At 26.8% G+C, this 20,254-nt stretch overlaps 3 protein-coding genes across 3 annotated transcripts; 2 read left to right on the forward strand and 1 right to left on the reverse strand.

Moving 5' to 3' along the window:
• The first annotated feature begins 2,444 nt into the window (after window positions 1-2,444).
• On the forward strand, window positions 2,445-6,774 carry LOC145832967 (dual specificity protein kinase CLK1-like). Its single transcript, XM_082940170.1, has 5 exons — window positions 2,445-2,893; window positions 3,088-3,238; window positions 3,428-3,568; window positions 5,840-5,891; window positions 6,620-6,774. Exons 1-5 carry the CDS (start codon window positions 2,445-2,447, stop codon window positions 6,772-6,774), a joined length of 948 nt encoding a protein of 315 aa, XP_082796296.1.
• Window positions 6,775-8,945: 2,171 nt separating this feature from the next.
• LOC145832969 (dual specificity protein kinase CLK3-like) lies at window positions 8,946-9,347 on the reverse strand. The gene has a single exon (XM_082940172.1). It carries the CDS (start codon window positions 9,345-9,347, stop codon window positions 8,946-8,948), a length of 402 nt encoding a protein of 133 aa, XP_082796298.1.
• Window positions 9,348-18,746: 9,399 nt separating this feature from the next.
• On the forward strand, window positions 18,747-19,968 carry LOC145832970 (uncharacterized). The gene is made up of 2 exons (XM_082940173.1): window positions 18,747-19,222; window positions 19,440-19,968. The coding sequence occupies exons 1-2, from the start codon at window positions 18,747-18,749 to the stop codon at window positions 19,966-19,968; spliced, it is 1,005 nt and encodes a 334-aa protein (XP_082796299.1).
• The last annotated feature ends 286 nt before the right edge of the window (window positions 19,969-20,254 follow it).

Below are 20,254 nucleotides of genomic sequence, written 5' to 3' on the forward strand. Positions count from 1 at the left end.
AGACCTGATATTCAAATTGCCACAAGAAGGGTTGATAAAGATGACTGCTGTAGAAATAGAGATGCCCAATTTGTTTGTGCTTAATAAAAACTTTTCAGTGCAACTATGATTAAATAGAAACACATGATAACTCATGTAGCAGACTGCTGATTTGAGACACTTTTTCACCATAAAGGTAAAGAATTTTCTCTGAAACCATGAAATAAAAAGATAATCAATCATATGGTTAGAGTAGAAGACTGTTGGTTTGAGATACTTTTTCAACATAAAGAAAAAGACTTTCCTCTGAAATCATGAAAAAATAGATAATTAATCATATGGTTAGAGTAAAAGACTGTTGATTCAAGATACTTTCAAAACATACAGACATTATGTTTATTTACATTTTTTACTTGCATAAACAGTTTAAGTTTCAACTGTTAAAGACAATGCTGATTTTTTTTTCAAACCAAGTAATTGATTTTATGTGTCTGCTTTTAGTACCTTTTATTACTTACAAAAACATACAACAAGGTAAACTCTAAAATGATTTATGAAAGTAAAGTTAAAAATGACAAGAGCTGCTACCAGTAACAAAACATTTTACTAATGAATGCAATTTCATAAAAATTTCTGCAAACAGAATTGAACATGATTATCACAATAAAGTAGAAGTCTGTTGATTTAAGACAATTTTTCAACATACAGGTAACGACTTTTCTGTGAAGTTGTCAACAAAAAGAAAGTAAAACACAAGGTTATCACAACAAAGTAGAAGTCTGCTGATTTAAGACAGTTTTTCAACATACAGGTAAAGACTTTTCTGTGAAGTTGTCAACAAAAAGAAAGTAAAACACAAGATCATCACTATAAAGTAGAAATCTGTTGACTTAAGACAATTTTTTCACATACAGGTAAAGACTTTTCTTTGAAGTTGTAAACAAAAAGATAATTAAACACAAGATCATCACTATAAAGTAGAAGTCTGTTGATTTAAATCACTTTGGCAACATGCAGATGATGTAGATTTGTTTTGTGATCTTTTTTTTCAACCATAAACAGTTCAAGTTTCAACTTTTTAAGACAACTTTGATTTTTTTCATACTAAGTGATTCATACTAAGTGATTGGTTTTGAATTGTATGTGCTTGTACTTAAAGTACCTTTTATAACTTATAAAAACTTATAAAAGGAAAACTCTAAAAATACTTACGTAAAGAAAGTTTAAGTAAAAATTTGATGACCTACCACTCCTATGAAAACTTTCCTAAAATGAATTGCAATTTCTTAAAAAAATTCTGCAAACAGAATTTTTGTATAATTACGTAACAAATAAATCTTGTGCAAAAAATTCACTTGGTGACATTCACGAGTTCTCTCTTCTCTCGCTTTGATAATTTTAAGCTAATTTTAAAATTTTAGCTATACTTTTTTTAAACCTTGGTTTTTTCAAAAATAAACTTTACCATCATGTCGAGCACCGAATTCTGCTTCAAAAAACACCAAAAACTTTATAAAAAGGATGAAAAATAAGCAAAATAGAACTTAAAAACTTCAAAGCTTTGAATTTAAATTTACTACATACTTTGACATTAACACTCGTAAAAATGTTGTGTTTAGTTTTTATTACAGTGTTTTCTTAGTTTTCATTGACAATTATTTTTTCAACAAAATTTGAAATTCCTTTTTTACTGTTGTTATTAAACATAATTATCTTATTTTTTCTGTTTAATGATTATTATAAATTTGTCTACAAAAATACAAAGAGCTATTATAAAACAAAACAAAATCTAGCTTTATTTTGTAATTGATTTGAAAACTTTTTTTACTTTCAAGTACGGCTTTTGTAATAAACAAGTTTTGAAAATAAAAAAGTGATTAAATTAAAGACTTTAAACGCTTTCAGGAAACATTTTTAAAAATAAATTTAAGAACGACTATAGTATATCAGTATATTTGTATATTTTATGCCAACAAGTTATATGAGAAAAATTTTTAGAGGGTAATGAATGTTAAGTTCGGAATAAGTTTACTTGTAGCTTCATTTAAGTAAGCTTTAAAGTGTATCTGCAGTTGTATCTTGAAAGCAACTGAATGCCAAAGTATGTCAAAAAAGAGTTTAATTATATTTTAAGACAGCTTACTGTTTAAATCTAATTACTTTCGTTAGTCAAAGACAAATATTTTTAGCATAAAATCTGTAATATAACTCAACTGAAATACTTTTTAGTACTACATATAACTGTTATACACAGCAATACTACAACACTTCGTTATCTTAATAACAAGTAAATTAAATTCTAATGAGTTGCAGTATTTATAGAATTTTTTATTACCAACAGTTATTAATTTTCACTACTAAACATTGGCTATATTATCACTTAAAACTTTTCAAAAATACTTATTAGCTTGTATGAAGTAAGTGTAACAAAGTAATAAAATATTAGAACTTTACATAAAAAAAAGATGTCTAAATCAAGTCAAGTAAATAAAAACAATTTAATTGGAAGCAATCTGGGATCCCAATACAATGTTCTCAGCAAACTTGGAGAGGGAACTTTCGGAACTGTATATAAGTGCCTTAATATCACAACAAATCAATACGTTGCTATCAAGGCAATGAACCCAAAACATGCAAAAGACGAGTTGGATGCTTTAAAGAGTCTGAAAGACGCTGATGGAAAGTGTAACTACTTGATTGAATTACTTGAATGGTTTAAGGAAGATAGTTTAGCTTTCCTCGTTAACCCACTCTACGGACCTAATACAGAAGTAGCAATAAGAATGCATAATCAACCGTTTAAATTGCAAGATGTACAAATCATGGCTAAACAGCTGATAGAAACTACAAATTTTCTCCATAAAAATAAAATGTTGCATACCGATATCAAGACAGCAAATATTTTACTAAACAGGTTAATTGTTTTATGCAATTTTTTTACTATTAAAATTACCTTTGTATAACACAGATAACAACTTCTTTTTTTTTTGCAATTATACGTCTTACTAAAAATATTTGTTTTTCTTTTATACACTATACAGATATTTATTAATAATTAAATATTATCAATTAAAAGGTATGTGATTAATTTATGTTTTTATTAAACAGATATTACTACGACAAGTCGAAAAATGATTTTTACATGAAGCCTGACATCAAATCGTGCGACCTTGGCTCCATGTACTTTCAGGAAGAATTCGACTATGACGTCATAACAACACTTCAGTACCGTGCCCCTAACGTCATAATGGGTCACAAGGTTGTTTGAGTATATTACTAAGTAAGTAAACCACTTTATTTTTTTAGGGAAATAATTATAACTAAATATCTTTAACAGAGTAAGCCATTATCTTCAAAAGAAATATAATTTTAAAAACAAAGTACTTGTATATTTTGCCTTGTAATTAAACTATAATTTACACACTTAACATAAATTTTATTTCAACAGATCGGGTATCCATGCGACGTTTGGTCGATCGGTTGCACTTCGTTCGAAATTTTTACAGGAAAATTACTTTTCGAGGTGAAGACTGTTCAGGAACTGTTCAGGATGATCCACTTGATGATTGATCTTTTTACTGAACAAGAAGTTCAAAGGATTAACTTAAAAATTGACCGAAGATGATAAAAAGAAGAGGGTTGGTCTAAAGTTGTCAAAGGACGAGAAAAATGTAGATTTTTTGAAAGAGCCAGAGTTTGTATACATAAAAGGCGAAGTTAAGAAGATGAAGTCTTATTTTTATAAGAACAACAGTGGAGAAAAAAATTTGTTGGAAATGATTTTGCATGCTAAATACGGATCCAGTAACAAGAATAAAACTGGAAGACATTATCTAAATAATTGTTAATTAATTAATCTATTTTAGATATTAAATATGGTAAAATAGTAGAATGTTTAGAATTTTTATTAGTTTAAAAACTACCTTAAAAAAAACTAACTTGTATATATTTTTTTTTTCAATATCATAACAGTACGATTTATTTTCAATTAAACGTCTTATAATTTTTTAATTTATACTTATATTTTTTTAGACAATATAACGGCTACTAATAAATTTGTAGATTTTTTTGTTAAATAAAAATAACTTTTTTATTTAAAACGATCGATAAAGGCAAAAAAATCACAAAGAACTTCACACAACCAAGGGAAGATTTGAGACACTTAAAACTAAAATATTCTTACTGTAATTTATTCTTAGATATAAAACATTGAAGTGATAATAATAAGTACAATTTAGTGAGTTGTAATATTTTACGGTAAACTTCAAATTGTCAACTAATAAACCAGGTGTTTAGTTGTAACAAGTTATGACTTTCGATATAAGTCATGATTTTTGCTGATATTGTAATAAAGTCCAAGTTTTTAAAAATTCTAAATTTGTTTTATTTCATTTCTATCTTGTAACATTTTGTTGATCAAAAAGGTTTTAAAATAATCATTTTAATAAAATTGTTGCTTCAGCAATTTCATTAATAAATTAATAAATTTTCTAAATTTTCTAATAGAAATACTATCTATTGTTTAAGCTTGTAGGCAATTTAATTCATTGCAAAAATGTTTTGTTGTTTATACATTTGATTTGCTAATACAAGATTAATACTTTAAAATACTAACATTCTAAAATTTATACTTTCCTTATTTTAATTTTTTTTTTCACAGTCCCAAACACTTCATCGAAATTACAATAAATCTTCCATAGAAAGTAGTTTGTAAAGTTTAATTACATTTATAAATAATTATAACTATTACTTTTTTTTTTACTTGATTCTCAGTAAAATCTATCAATAACTTCAAATATAATGAAACACTGTTTTCAAAGATGCTGTAAAATAGTGACTAATTACGCAAAATGTACCCTGGACAAAAGTTACCTGTTCTTGTTTAAGAAATAATTACAAATGTCACCATGAAAAGCAAAAAGTATTTTCTATATAAAAAACTATTTGTATTATAAGTTTTAGCATACACAAATACACCCAACACTATGTAACTAACTCTATAATGTACTATCTTTACTACTGTATATAAAAATGTTCTTAATAGTAAAACGGTTGACTTACTTTTTACTGATCATAGACTTAAGATTTTCTAAATATATTTCCTATTGTTATAAGTATCTAAAATATACATATCTATAAATTATATTTTTTGTAAGCGTTTTTTTTTTTGATTTATAACCTGTCTATTTTCAAAGCTACTTTATAAACTTCAATCAATAATAAATATTAAAACTTTTTTATACATATTTTGCGTCATTTTTACAACTTAGCTTAAGTTTTTATAAACTTCAAAATATATACTTAATAAACAGATTATTCTACCTATAATTACGTATTAAAGTTGTATAAAGTATGTAAGAATACCCTTTTGCTTTACAATTAAGAATAACTTTTTAATCTAAAAGAGTTAATATTATTTCAATGATTTCTAGCTATATAAGATGTTAGTTTTGATAGCTCTATCTACATATATTGAATGATAATAAAGACTAGTATTCTTTTGCTAATACATTTATTAATTTAACTGCTGATAACAGCTAACAGACCGAAAATCAGCTACTCAACACCCGTACTTAACCCTCAATTATTAAATTAACTTTAATAAAAACATAAATTAGTTGTGGTTTATAGTCTTAGAAGGATTTTAAAATTTCAAGTTTGAATCAACTCAAAAACTAACGCTGTCGAATGCTATATAAATAAAGTTTTAATGCTAATCTATCAAAACCATCTTTAACTATCTGTTTGTTTTCCAATTATTTTTAAACTCTATAGTGTACACAATTTCGTTAAACAAAACTGTAAATAGAAAATGAAAACAAATGTTATTTTAAAAACCATTTATCCGTTTTAAATACAGTGTCACAGCCAGTTGACGAAGTTGATCTACTTGCCCAGGAGACTTGGTGAGAGTTGGTAAAAGAGAATTGTCTGGTTTGACTTGAAAAATCACTAAAATTGACGTCACAATGCTGCCAAGTCACCTAGAGTTTAAGGTTAGCCAACATTAGCTTGTAAACTCAAAAAAATATTAAAATGAAGTATATTTCGTCAAACTTTCATAAGTTAAGTTTAAGTTTGATTAAGTTTATTGACTTTATCAAACAATAAGTTTTATATATAGTAATTGTAAACTAAGCTAACTAGTTGAAAGCTGAAATAAGATTTATTTTTGTCCGAGGAGTCTCTGGAATTTTAAGCGCAACGAGGTCAGGAAACAGTTTAATGTTGGTAACCATGTTAAATTTATCAATGGAAAGCATATGGTTCATACAGGTAACAATAAACGCTAATGTAAACTTTCAGCGATTATTATTACTTGTTCAGCTAAAGTTTTAGATAATGTTCAAGCTAATATGGATTTTACCTCGTTATAGTTTTAAGTTAATAGTATAAGTAGCTTTAAAGTTATATTTTTATAAAATTATTTTGAACTTTTGTTATAGTTTTCTGTGTTTTAGAATTAGTGAATGTTGTTATTATAATAAGTTAAATTTTTTAATCAACTTTACGGTTACTGTGTATATAAAAATAGTAGTAAAAAAATACAATACGTTTTTTTCGTACTATGAATAATAAATACAAATATTTTTTTATTTTAAAGCCGAAACACATATACTTATTATATTTATTTAAACAGGTCTAGTATTGACAGTTAAACCGAATAATTTTGTCATCATAGCATACCTGACACTAGGAAAGCTGGAAGTCTTGCCTCGAGACCTGCACCTATTCGATAGGAGGTTTCAAATACAGCAACTGTTAAAATGTTGTCTAATACAATGTGATGCATGATTGAATAAAAAAAAATCAATTATAAAAATATGTTGTAGTGCGAAGTACATATAAACAAGTCGAACGAAAATTAAATATTATATTGATTGTTTGTATTGACAAACAGTTGTTAAAATTTTAATTTTATCATTAATTAATTTTCAATTTTAAAGTGACAAAATAAGTCTTTACCACTTTGTCTACAAAATGTCTAAAAATCAGCCCTATCGACTTTAAATGATTAGGCCTTTCTTGAAATTAACATTGAGAAAAACTACAAAAAAATTAAAATGAAATAACATTAAGTATATTTGTGAAGACTTTGAAGTATATTTGTAAAGACTTTAAACTTATTTATAAAGGGTTGCCAACCTCTACCTTAGATTTTTGAAAAACTTTTATGTAGCTATAAAATAATTTCAAGTATGAAACAATCGAAATTTACTTTATTTAATATAGCAATTTACTTTATTTTTAAGTATTTTTAATAATTTAAGTAAACTTAGTAGGGTTATATGTTTCCGGGCAGTTATATTTCCTCTATTGTGTACAGTTTGGTTTGACAGGTGCTAAAGCAGAATGCGTGTTTTAAATAGAAGTGTTTTATATCTTACATGATTTACCGATTTAAGTAATTTTAACTCAAATCAATAATATAAATCTTATTTAAAAGTTAACCAAGTACAGTTGGTTTTCGCTTAAGTACGTATCTAATACGTAACTAATTACAAGTAATTTTGAATACAGACCTTAACGTTAACTCTACCAATATGAAGTTATAAATTTGTAGTTTTTTATGTTTGCTTTTTTTGAAATAGAATATCTTAAACAAAAATTCTTTAGAGCAAGTCTTCTACTTTATTGGGTATTGTGAATATAAAACTAGTGCACTGCTAAGCTTTAAAACTTTTGTACGCTAGCTATTACATTATGCATATAATTCATATTTTTGTTGAACAGTATTAATAAATTGTCTAATATTGTTTCATTTCGTAAATTTAGAGAAAACATTTAAGAATTGATGTTAATGAAAAATACGCAAGAAATAAACAATTTAACAGCGGTCATAAAGTTTTCGGAAAAAATTATTACGGCACAGAATCTGAAGTAATACGAGATTTTGTATTACTTCATTCAGATTATAAAACATTACTAAACTTAGTTCAAAATATTTATTATTATATGATAATATAACATAAAGAACTTATTATTTATTTTTGAGTGAATAATAAAACATGTTAGCAAAAGGTGTTTTATAAACTGATAAGCTTTAAAAGCTATCAATACAATGAACCTTTTCATATTAAAAGCAAATAAAAAATAAATGATAACTATTGAAAAGTATATTTTTTAATATGTTTCTGACTAATATGACATCATACTAATTCAATAATGCTGTGAATTCGGACTGTTTACGTGTTTTGAACTAAACTCTTTTGATAACCTTTATGTGAGTTGACGTTTGTTTATCAGGTTCACTAATAGTATGTATTGGGTATGATAATGCAATTTCTTATAACTAAAGTTTTGACATTTATTCTCGTAATATAAACAAACTACTGAGTTAATTTTTTTAGTTTGTTATAGAGTTGTTTTTTTATTAAAGATAGTTTATTGAGATAGATTAACAATATTATAATGCTATTAGCTGTTAAAAATTATTTATTTATAAAATAAGTTTAACTTTATTTTTAACATTCTGTTAAGTTAACAATATTTTTATAAAAAGATTTTTTTAATAGACAATTTATGTTTCAATCCTTTTTGACAAGTATCATAAAAAGGAAATAACTGGGATATTTTACTGTTTGTCAGTTCAGACCCTTCAATTAAATTTTGAATAACTTGAACTTTATTACAATATCAGCAAAAATTATGACTTTTTCAAAAGTCTTAATTAGTTACTACAAACCATCTGTTTTATTAGTTGAAAAAATGAAGTTTACCGTAAAATATTACAACTCACTTTATTGTTCTTATTATTATTATATCAAGGTTTTATATATAAGTAAATGATAAAAATTTTAGGAAGTCAAAGCGCAAAAAAATAGTAGTGTTAAGATATTGAAAAAAAAATATGCAAATGAATTACTATTTTTATTGAGGTTATTTTTAAAGTAGTTAAAAATCCAAACATTCTACTTTTTTAACAGCTTTAAAAATTTAGATCAGATAAAATAACTAATAATTATTTAGATAAGTTCTTCCAGTTTCACTCTTGTTACTGGATCCGGATTTAGCATGCGAACAATCAATTCAAACAAATCCTTTTCTCCAGCGTCGTTCTTATCAAAATAAGACTCTATCTTCTTAACTTCGCCTTTTATGTATACAAACTCTGGCTCTTTCAAAAAATCTATTTCATTTTCATCCTTTGACAACTTTTGACCAACCTTCTCCTTTTTATCACCTTCGGACAATTTCAAGTTAATCCTTTGAACTTCTTGTTCAGTAAATGGACCAATCATCAAGTGGATCATCCTGAACAGTTCCTGAACAGTATCCACCTTGAAAAGTAATTTTCCTGTGAAAAGTTCGAATAAAGTGCAGCCGATCGACCAAACATCGCATGGATACCCGATCTGTTTCAACATGTTCACAATCTGTTTGTGTGTAGCCACATTTAAAATAAATCAGCTTAAAACTCCAAGGTCGCTTTTTTTTGATCCCATTTTGCATTGGCGTGGAAATTAGAAAATCGGTTTGAGGTAAGGTGAAAGTTTCTTCAAATCATTTAAGTCAACACAGAAAAATTAACACCAAAGCATAACTTTTTTAACAACTTTTCTAACCATATTTTAGTTCTTTGTGTTTGTTTTTAATGAAATTAGAACTATTCTATTCAATTTATGTTTTTTGAACTAAGTTTATTCTATTCGTTGATATTTGTAAATACCTTCTGTTACGGAATTATTGTTTTGAAAACGGAATACTTTTGTACATAGTAAAGTTAAAGAATAATTTAAGATGCTGACTAATTAAACCTAAAATATTGATAAAATTTTATCAACAAAACTGATTACCACCGGACTCGATCTCGCGACCTTCTGCTCACGCATCGGGTCGGCGATCGCTGAACCACACAACCACTTGCTTGTTGACTTCAATGCTGGTATATAAAGTTTAAAAACTTTAGATTTAAATAAGTTCATTTAGTACTTATTAGTTTACCTTTCTGTAAATTGCTATTATTTTTTTATTTGAAACATATTTACAAAGATAAGACTGTTTTTTTTTACACATAACGTTTACGTGAATTTTAATACTTGAAAGTTTTCCATTCAAAAGCTGCATAAGCAGAGCAAGTGTACTTATTAAAGGCAGTTTTGATTTTTGTTGCTTAAATCTAATTTAAAAGAACAAAACTGATTAAATGCTTTGATAATAAGAAAACAGCGTGCAAAAACTTTTTTTTGTACATTTAAAGTATTAAAACTTTATAAATTAAACAAACTTATCCAGCTTTAATTAGCTATTATGGCAAAACAGATGCAAATATAACCTAACAGTTTATATATTATCGAAAATCAGAACTAAAGCAAAGGAGATATATTTCAAAATTAAAATCAACATTATAACAGCATTTATATCACAAAGCAAAGTTTTAGAAACATCACAAGCATTTACGTTGTCGTTTTGATATTTTGTTGAACCAGCCAGTAATGAAAATTATATGGGTATGAATAAAATGTGGTAGAATATCTAAATTTTTAAATCATCAATGCCAGGAATTCTAATTTACCTGCCTGGACTTTTATGTCAAATAAATTCACGTGGTTGCTTATAATGCTGATAAATTTAAGATTATTGATTGTAATGTCTAATTAAGCAGAAGTATAATAAAGAATGTAAGGCTGAACTACATTAATCCCAGGCGTTTCTACAGTTAAAAGACCAAGTTTACCCTTCATTTTACACAGACGAAATGATTTGATTTTTTAAAATAATGAAAAGTGTTAAGGTTAACCGAGAAAAAAAAGATACTTTAAAAAACTTAAACTTAGTAGATGTACTTCAAAACATAGGTAAGTAAGGATATTAATGTCTTTCAAACTAATTAACAGCAAATTTATGCTTAGATATAAGACATTAGAAAGCATTGTATATGATACACATAAAAAACCCTGTAGACCGAAACCTTGGCTTAGATGGCACTAAATAATTGTTATTAAAATATAACTAAAAATAAAAACTTAAAATTATAATGGTACTTAGTCGGTGTAACGGTATTTGATTTATTTTATCAAAAGTACAGAGCTGGTACCTACCATTGTTTATTTATTTTAACACATACGGTGGTAAATAAAGTTATATATAATGGTTAAATCTAATAGAGACCTTTAAACTCATAAAGGCTCTAAATGGAATTTTATTTGAACTGTAACTATTACTTAAAAGAAACAGTTTAATGTTTTAAATTTATAGCTAAATAAATATGTTGTTTGTGATATAAAACTAGAAACGATCATGTAAATCATATAAAAATTAGATTCATTTATATACAGCAGTAAAATATTTAAGAGCTAATTGCCATATATATTTGTATCTGTTAGTTTAATTAAGATGCACATTATCCAATACATGGACATATAGTTAGTGTTATTCATTACTATATAAGTTGCTTTATTCAACTTAAAAATATAGAGCAATTAAATAATTTATAAAACATACCATACACATACAACTAAAGTGTAAGTGAAATTTATGCTAAACTAAGTTTAAACTGTATAAGACTACAAAGTGATGACGTAATAATAGTAAAAAGGTAAAAATGAAAAATATCACATAATTACTTGAAAAATCGTGGACAAAAACAGTCTGATTTATTAGAGTCTAATTTAAAAAATGCCTAAACTGTTTTATACAAGTTAAGACGTAAATACTTACTTGTGTAAATGGAAAACTTTAGCGTAGATTTTCCAAAATTTAAGTTGTTGTGGAGTGACAACGATACTAATTAAAACGAGAAGTTAATGTACTCACTTACTTTGTATAGTTTATCAAGTAACCAACAAAAGATGTTATCAGACCTGCTGATCAACAAAGTAATAATAAATATAATCAAAACAGTGGTCAAACTTGAAATAGACATATACCAAATGTTAAATGTAATATAAATTAATTCAATGTACCTACTACAGAATGTTACTTAACATATAAGTTTTAGTAGATAATTATAAATGCCATAACAACTAAACAAATGATTAGCTTTGATGTATTACAAACTTGCCATAACTAACTTTCAATTGACCTTTATAATTAAACAAACTAAGATGTAATTTATTTACTAGACATACTAGGTATTTAATACTGTGTAACAATGTAATTAGCTAAATGACGACAATAAAATGATCCTGATAAATAAAATTACAAAGTAAGTTGAAGTGTTTATTATAGAATAATACCAGGCTGTCTACTACAAATCTGTAGCGTTTGTAGTACGACACCAAAGATACATACTATAAAACATAAAACTTTACTTGTAATTTATATGTGTTAATATTGAGTTTAAAAGAAAAATAACTTACCAAAAAATTGTGCGTAACTACTCGTACATCAAACAAAAAACTAATTAGGTGCCGACCAGCATAAGGACGCGGCCTAAAGGACGGCTTTCGTTATTTGTGCAAAAGTCCCGGGAGCAAGAGCTGCTCCGATAGGAGCAGCTCGCAGCGGGAGGGACTTAAAAACAAATAACGAAAGCTGTCCGCTACCACTTTAACCCAAAACCGAACTACTTCTTAGAGCTCAGTACCACACTTTTATCTGGTTTGGCTGTCAGGCTTACTAACTGGGCTCAAAGCGTAATTAGGTTTTTAAGAAAAAATGGTTGGGAGAAAAAGTGAAAAATTTTTCGCCGGCAGAGCCGGCGAAATGACTTAAAAATGATTTTTTAAATAATCTACCCAAAAATTTTCCAAAAAAACTTTTGATTTGGGGAAATCCCCATTTTGAAAAAAATTTGTGCGGCTTGGCTTAAAAATTAAGTGACTACCTTATAGCGTACTCCTTAAACATAACCCTAACTTACTACCATATAGTTGTTAACTAAAAAATGAATGTCTTTTTAGGTGGTAATAGTAGGATTAATCTTAATTTGGAATATTATTAATTTTTCGAAGGTGTTATCATTGTAATAATAAATACCTATAACCATAAAATTCGTGTGAGACATGTTAAATAGTCTTTTCTTTTTGGAATGTTTGTTGTGACACAGTCTAATAACAGTATCCAAAACTTATAACTTAAATTTGAGTACTGCTAACATTTTGATTTGATGTTATGTTAACACAATATCAATCGAAAACTTTAATAAAACAAATGCTTACTGTTGTTATTAGGCTGATTTACAACAAATATTCAAAAAAAAAAGCCATTTTCACATGTCATTCTATAAAGCCACTGCAAGTCATACTTGATCTAGTCAGATAAGAGTCTGGCTTTTGTCAGCTAGTCACAGTTGCTTATAATAACTCTATAAAACATTAAATGGTTATCAAAGATTTTTTAGCTTTTAAATACACTTCATAAACACTACAAGTAACAAACAACCAGACTCTTATCTAATTTAGTTATATTAGCATTATCAATTATTACACTATGCTACATAATTCTAAAATATTTAACAGGAAAAACAGTGGTTAATCATTTCTTGTTATGTTTTGAACAGTTCAGAGACATAGACATGCTTGTATATTTTTTCAAAGACTAACTATTACTAAATGTTCAAATACTCTTTGATAAGAATTTCTATGGTGACACTGTCTAATAGTATATCTTAAGTTTTTGTTCTACATCATCAAACAGCATTGGTATAATGAAACCAACAAAATAATATCTGATTTAATGCTACACATAGTATCAAGCTGAAGATTAAACAAATACTTATTTTATAATATCACTATTAAAATTCCAAACAAAGACTGTTTTTTAGTACTATTAATACTCCAAAAATTAAGTTTAACACATCAGTACAACATAGTCTTTTTATAAAGATCATACATAGTCAGATAAAGGTCTGGTTTTTGTCAGCTAGTTACATTTAACTTATCATAACTCCATCAACTATAATAACCACTAAATGGTAATCAAAGTAATAATACACTTAAACTTTGAATTTTACTGTTAACTATAAACACTAAAAGTGACTGAAACAAACCAGACTCTTATCTAAATTAGTAATATGAACATACAAAAACACTCAACATAAGTCAGTTGATCAAGCTGCCTTAATGTTGCTTGTGTTCCTACATGTTCACATGTAATAAAGTATATCACTTATACACAAACATTTTACACTATAGTTTTAATTGCTTAGTGGATAAAAACATAATAATAAAACATTTACTTTAACCGTTAATAACAATGTGTCTCTAAAAGTGTGCAAAGATTTAAAATTAACTGCTTAATTTTAAAGCTTGTAGCATTCAGAGTTACAACAAACAAAAGAACAGCTTGATTTTTAGCTCTAAAATTGTAATTGAACATTTTACATTGTAATCTTATTACAGAGATTCATAACACATAAGTTTTGACATATAGAAAAGCTAATGAAGTTTAATAGTAACAGCTTTTAGTTAATTTTGCACACTTTAGAAACTCTGTAGGATATTTTATAATCTAAAATTTTCATTGTAATTAATTCATAATTTTATGACTAGCATTTATGAATACCAGGGCTGCCACTCTTCAATTCGAAAACTGTACTCTTTTAACCAAATTTCAGCTTAACTTGAATAAAATTAGAAACTAAGCAGCAAAAGCTGTTAATGTACTTTACTTGATATCAATTGAGTTTGAGCACTAATTTACACTAATGATATTCTATATTTACAAATAAATGACAATATTTAATGAAACAATTAATTTTCAAGTATTTAAAATTGAGAAAGCACTACTAAAAAAATAAGTTTTGGCAGCCCTGAAAAATAATCATTTATTATCTCAACATTAACTATTTTGTATATAAAGCACTTACCTCAGTAAGAGCAGTAAACCAAGAACAGACCTGATATTCAAATTGCCACAAGAAGGGTTGATATAGATGACTGCTGTAGAAATAGAGATGCCCAATTTGTTTGTGCTTAATAAAAACTTTTCAGTGCAACTATGATTAAATAGAAACACATGATAACTCATGTAGCAGACTGCTGATTTGAGACACTTTTTCACCATAAAGGTAAAGAATTTTCTCTGAAACCATGAAATAAAAAGATAATCAATCATATGGTTAGAGTAGAAGACTGTTGGTTGAGATACTTTTTCAACATAAAGAAAAAGACTTTCCTCTGAAATCATGAAAAAATAGATAATTAATCATATGGTTAGAGTAAAAGACTGTTGATTCAAGATACTTTCAAAACATACAGACATTATGTTTATTTACATTTTTTACTTGCATAAACAGTTTAAGTTTCAACTGTTAAAGACAATGCTGATTTTTTTTTCAAACCAAGTAATTGATTTTATGTGTCTGCTTTTAGTACCTTTTATTACTTACAAAAACATACAACAAGGTAAACTCTAAAATGATTTATGAAAGTAAAGTTAAAAATGACAAGAGCTGCTACCAGTAACAAAACATTTTACTAATGAATGCAATTTCATAAAAATTTCTGCAAACAGAATTTAACATGATTATCACAATAAAGTAGAAGTCTGTTGATTTAAGACAATTTTTCAACATACAGGTAACGACTTTTCTGTGAAGTTGTCAACAAAAAGAAAGTAAAACACAAGGTTATCACAACAAAGTAGAAGTCTGCTGATTTAAGACAGTTTTTCAACATACAGGTAAAGACTTTTCTGTGAAGTTGTCAACAAAAAGAAAGTAAAACACAAGATCATCACTATAAAGTAGAAATCTGTTAACTTAAGACAATTTTTTAACATACAGGTAAAGACTTTTCTTTGAAGTTGTAAACAAAAAGATAATTAAACACAAGATCATCACTATAAAGTAGAAGTCTGTTGATTTAAATCACTTTGGCAACATGCAGATGATGTAGATTTGTTTTGTGTTCTTTTTTTTCAACCATAAACAGTTCAAGTTTCAACTTTTTAAGACAACTTTGATTTTTTTCATACTAAGTGATTCATACTAAGTGATTGGTTTTGAATTGTATGTGCTTGTAATTAAGCACCTTTTATTACTTATAAAAACTTATAAAAGGAAAACTCTAAAAATACTTATGTAAAGAAAGTTTAAGTAAAAATTTGATGACCTACCACTCCTATGAAAACTTTCCTAATATGAATTGCAATTTCTTAAAAAATTTCTGCAAACAGAATTTTTGTATAATTACGTAACAAATAAAACTTGTGCAAAAAATTCACTTGGTGACATTCACGAGTTCTCTCTTCTCTCGCTTTGATAATTTTAAGCTAATTTTAAACTTATAGCTATACTTTTTTTAAACCTTGGTTTTTTCAAAAATAAATTTTACCATCATGTCGAGCACCGAATTCTGCTTCAAAAAACACCAAACACTTTATAAAAAGGATGAAAAATAAGCAAAATAGAACTTAAAAACTTCAAAGCTTTAAATTTAAATTTAAAGTTTTGTCAAACTTGTATCTCTTGTATGAAAAGATTTAGAAACAATTAGCAGATACTAGTATTCAAACTATGTTCGTAACAAATATCTCTTCTATGTTTTTAAAATTCATTTTTAAACTTTTGTTTTACTTAAAGATTTACACTTGTATGTATTCATTAACTGCTTAAACAAAACATTACTTACATGTAATATAAATGATTAAAATAGAGGTGCGATTTTAATACAGTTACAGTAAACTTTTGATTGATTAGTAAATTTTTTTCTAAACTACTTTTTATAGAAACTTGTTGGTTTTTGTACTTATTTATCAACGTTTACTTCAATCTAGTAGATACTCTCAGTTGTGATAAGTATGTGGTTAAAAATTTATGCACACATTAAAGCTTAGCTTAATCTCAAAAACTCTGTACTTTTAATTTTGTCGTTTTTATTTGTACAACAGTTTATTTTTACATGACTTAAGTTTAGCATTATTTCTTAATTAAAATGTAAATATAATGTTAGTATAATGTAAGTTACAATAAAAAAAATTTCATCAAGTTTATAGACAACTGTTGAGTCTTTATTTGATGTGTACACTGACAAACTTATCTATATGATTTGACTGTATTTCTATGTATAGTCAAATAAATTGATAATGTAAACTTTTGGTACTTGTAAATACTGTTGTTTACTTAATTGACCTTTTCAAAATATTATTACATTCAAGTTGTTTGAATAAATACTTGTGAGCTGCAGAACAGTTGAACTAATTTAGCTCCAATAGAATCTTAAAATTGTAACACAAGTATTCACAGTATTGTGTTTTTAAACTACATACTGTTCCTGATGGAAAAACCAGCAAATTTTACCTATCATGTAACTTACATATAAACTGAGCTAAAACTTATCATGATACTTGAACAGGTATCATTCAAAAGTAAATACATGTGCACTTATTGCTAAATATAGTTTTTAACAAAAGGTGTTTCACTTTATCATAAATATTTCAGTATTATCAAGTTTCACTAAAGTAAAGATTTAACTTTTTTTATACTAAAACTATTTTATGTTTTTCATTTAAAACATAGTGATAAAAATGACCAATAATCTAACACTTAAACTAACAGCTACCACTTACATTGAAAGTTACTGAAATGTAGTTGATGAAACTTATTATAAAAACTTATTGATTAGTGTAATGCTTATTTATAAATTAATGCTTAACTCTAGAATTAAAGAGAACATTTAGTTGCAATAAGTATGAGAATAAACACTTATACAAACACCAATGTTTAGCTTAACTTTACAAACTATATTAATACGTATCAAAACACTAACAATACTGTTAAGCGAAGTAAAAAATCTTTAATAAACTGTTAAAGAACAAATTACATTAATTAACTCTATAAAAAAGTGATACAAACAAGCTAAAGTACTTTTTTATCTGAAAACTAGACAGAACTGTAAATATGAAAATTTATGCAAATTTTTGAGCAACAAAATTCAATGAAAATGAACAAGTAAGTTTTATTTTTGATTTTAATTTTTTTTTAAACCTTGTTTTTCTCAAAAATAAACTTTACCATCATGTCGAGCACCAAATTCTGCTTAAAAAAACACCAAACACTTTACAAAAAAGATGAAAAATAAGCATAATAGAGCTAAAAAACTTCAAAGCTTTGAATTTAGACTATTTTGTAGCTTTGAGTATCTTTCAAACTTGCATGATATGAGTTAGAAACAATTAGCAGGTGTTAGTACTCGAACTATGTTCATAGCCAATACCTCTGCTATGTTTTTAATTTCAGCTTTGAATATTTGTTATATTTGTAATTTTTCATTAACTGCTTAAAAAATCGTTATAAGTAAATTTAAATGTTTCAATTCAAACTTTAATTTAATATTATAACCATAAATTTGAGATTAATAGTTTAGTTGGTGTAACTTACTATACAAACTTATTGATTAGTTTATTTATTTTTAAAGAGTGCTTCACTCTTATTTTTATGAGTTCATTAGTATTAAACACCTTAATAAAGACGTTGAGGCTTAGCTTAACTTTACAAACTATGTTTAACACATAACAAATAACTAATGGATATATTAGATTAAAAAAACTGTTAAAGAACAAATTATATCAATATACTCACACAAACTAAAGTAGCTTTTATCTAAAATCAATCCAATAACATTAGATGAGTTTATAAAACAAACTAAATTTTAATAACAAAACGTTAAAAAGAACTTTTATAAAATAGCAATTACAATTTAACAGCTAAATTAAACTTTAAATATTTTTAAGCTGCTTCAGACTTTTTAATTAGTAAAATGATGTCTTTATAATATTACCTATCTTTTTTTTAATTAATAAGATCCTTTTATTTTGAAAAATAAGTAACTAACAAAAAAAAACATGTACACAGCAATACTACTATTTAAAATACAATTATAATGTCCAATTCAAGTCCAGTGAACTCATTGAAAAAATTGAAAGACATACTTACTGTCGTTGGAAATTTGCATGGAAATGGTTTCACATACGAAGTTTTCAAGGAAATCGGCAGGGGAGCCTACGGTGTCGTCTATGAATGCCTTGACGTTTCAACATACCGGAACGTTGCTATTAAAGCCGTCGAACACAAGTATGGAAATAATGAGCGGGAAGCTTTCGACAGTCTGCACGACGCTGATGGGAAGTGTAACCACTTGGTCGAGGTTCTCAATGGTTTTACTAATCACACTTTGGCTTGCCTGGTGTACCCGGTTTACGGCCCCAATCTGAGCAAGGCAATGGAGATTAATAAACATCCGTTTAAAGCGCAAGAGGTTAGAATAATGGCGAAACAGCTGATTGAAGCGGTGAACTTTCTTCATAAAAACGGAATGTTGCATTGCGATATTAACCAAGAAAATATTTTATTAAACAGGTTAATAGGACATAAAGACTTTACTTAATTATAATTTTTACTAATTAGGTGCATTTTTTACTGATCTTTATGATGTTTGTTTAAAACAACTTATAGCCGAGTTAAATGACTTTTTTTTGTTTTTTTAACAATTTATTATACTAAAAATTTATATATATAATAATAAATTTTAAAATAATATCTAAAGTGTAACATTAAAAAAACTTTTACTAAACAGTTTCTACTACGACCAGACTAAAATGTTTTCTTACTTTATGCCCGATATCAAACTCTGCGACCTTCGTTCTGTGCGTTGGGAAAGAGATTTCAACTATGACGTCATAACAACACTTCAGTACCGCGCTCCTGACGTCATAATGGGCCATAAAATTGGGTATCCATGTGACGTTTGGTCGATCGGCTGCACTTTATACGAACTCTTCATAGGAGAAGTTCTCTTCGATGCATCGACGGTTCAGGAACTGCTCCGGATGATCCATTTTATGATAGAGAATTTTACTGGCGATGAAGTTGAAACGATAAACAGAAAACTCTCTGAAGACGGTGAAATTGTTGATGTTTTGAATGAGCAAGAGTTGGGACCCATAAAGGGCAAAACCTTGCTTTACGAATCAAAGAAGATGCGTTCTTACACTAATAACCAAAATAGAGTTAAGTTATTGTGGAAACTAATAAATAGGATGATTGACCGAAATCCAGTATCAAGAGTTAAACTGAAAAACTTAAATGAAGAAGAAGAAAATTAAATGGTATTTTTTCTGTGTGACCGTAATATCAACAAAAGAAACTTAACTTTTTGTGTTTGTTTTATGGACTACTTTATTTTTACTTTGTTGCACTTATTTTGACTTTAACTCAGTAGCTTTTTGTTTTCGTTACTGAGATGGAAAACCTTGTGTTATTTATAAAATAAAAAAAGTGGTTTTGTACGACTTGAAAACAAACTTTAGAAAGTTTATGTTTTTATCCTGCTTTTATATTTTTGTTTTCAGTAGTTTAACCCTTATAGACAAAATTTGGTAATTAAATTTG

Source organism: Thalia democratica, chromosome 4 (assembly GCF_965202585.1).
Source record: "Thalia democratica chromosome 4, ktThaDemo2.hap1.1, whole genome shotgun sequence".
NCBI lineage: Eukaryota > Metazoa > Chordata > Thaliacea > Salpida > Salpidae > Thalia > Thalia democratica.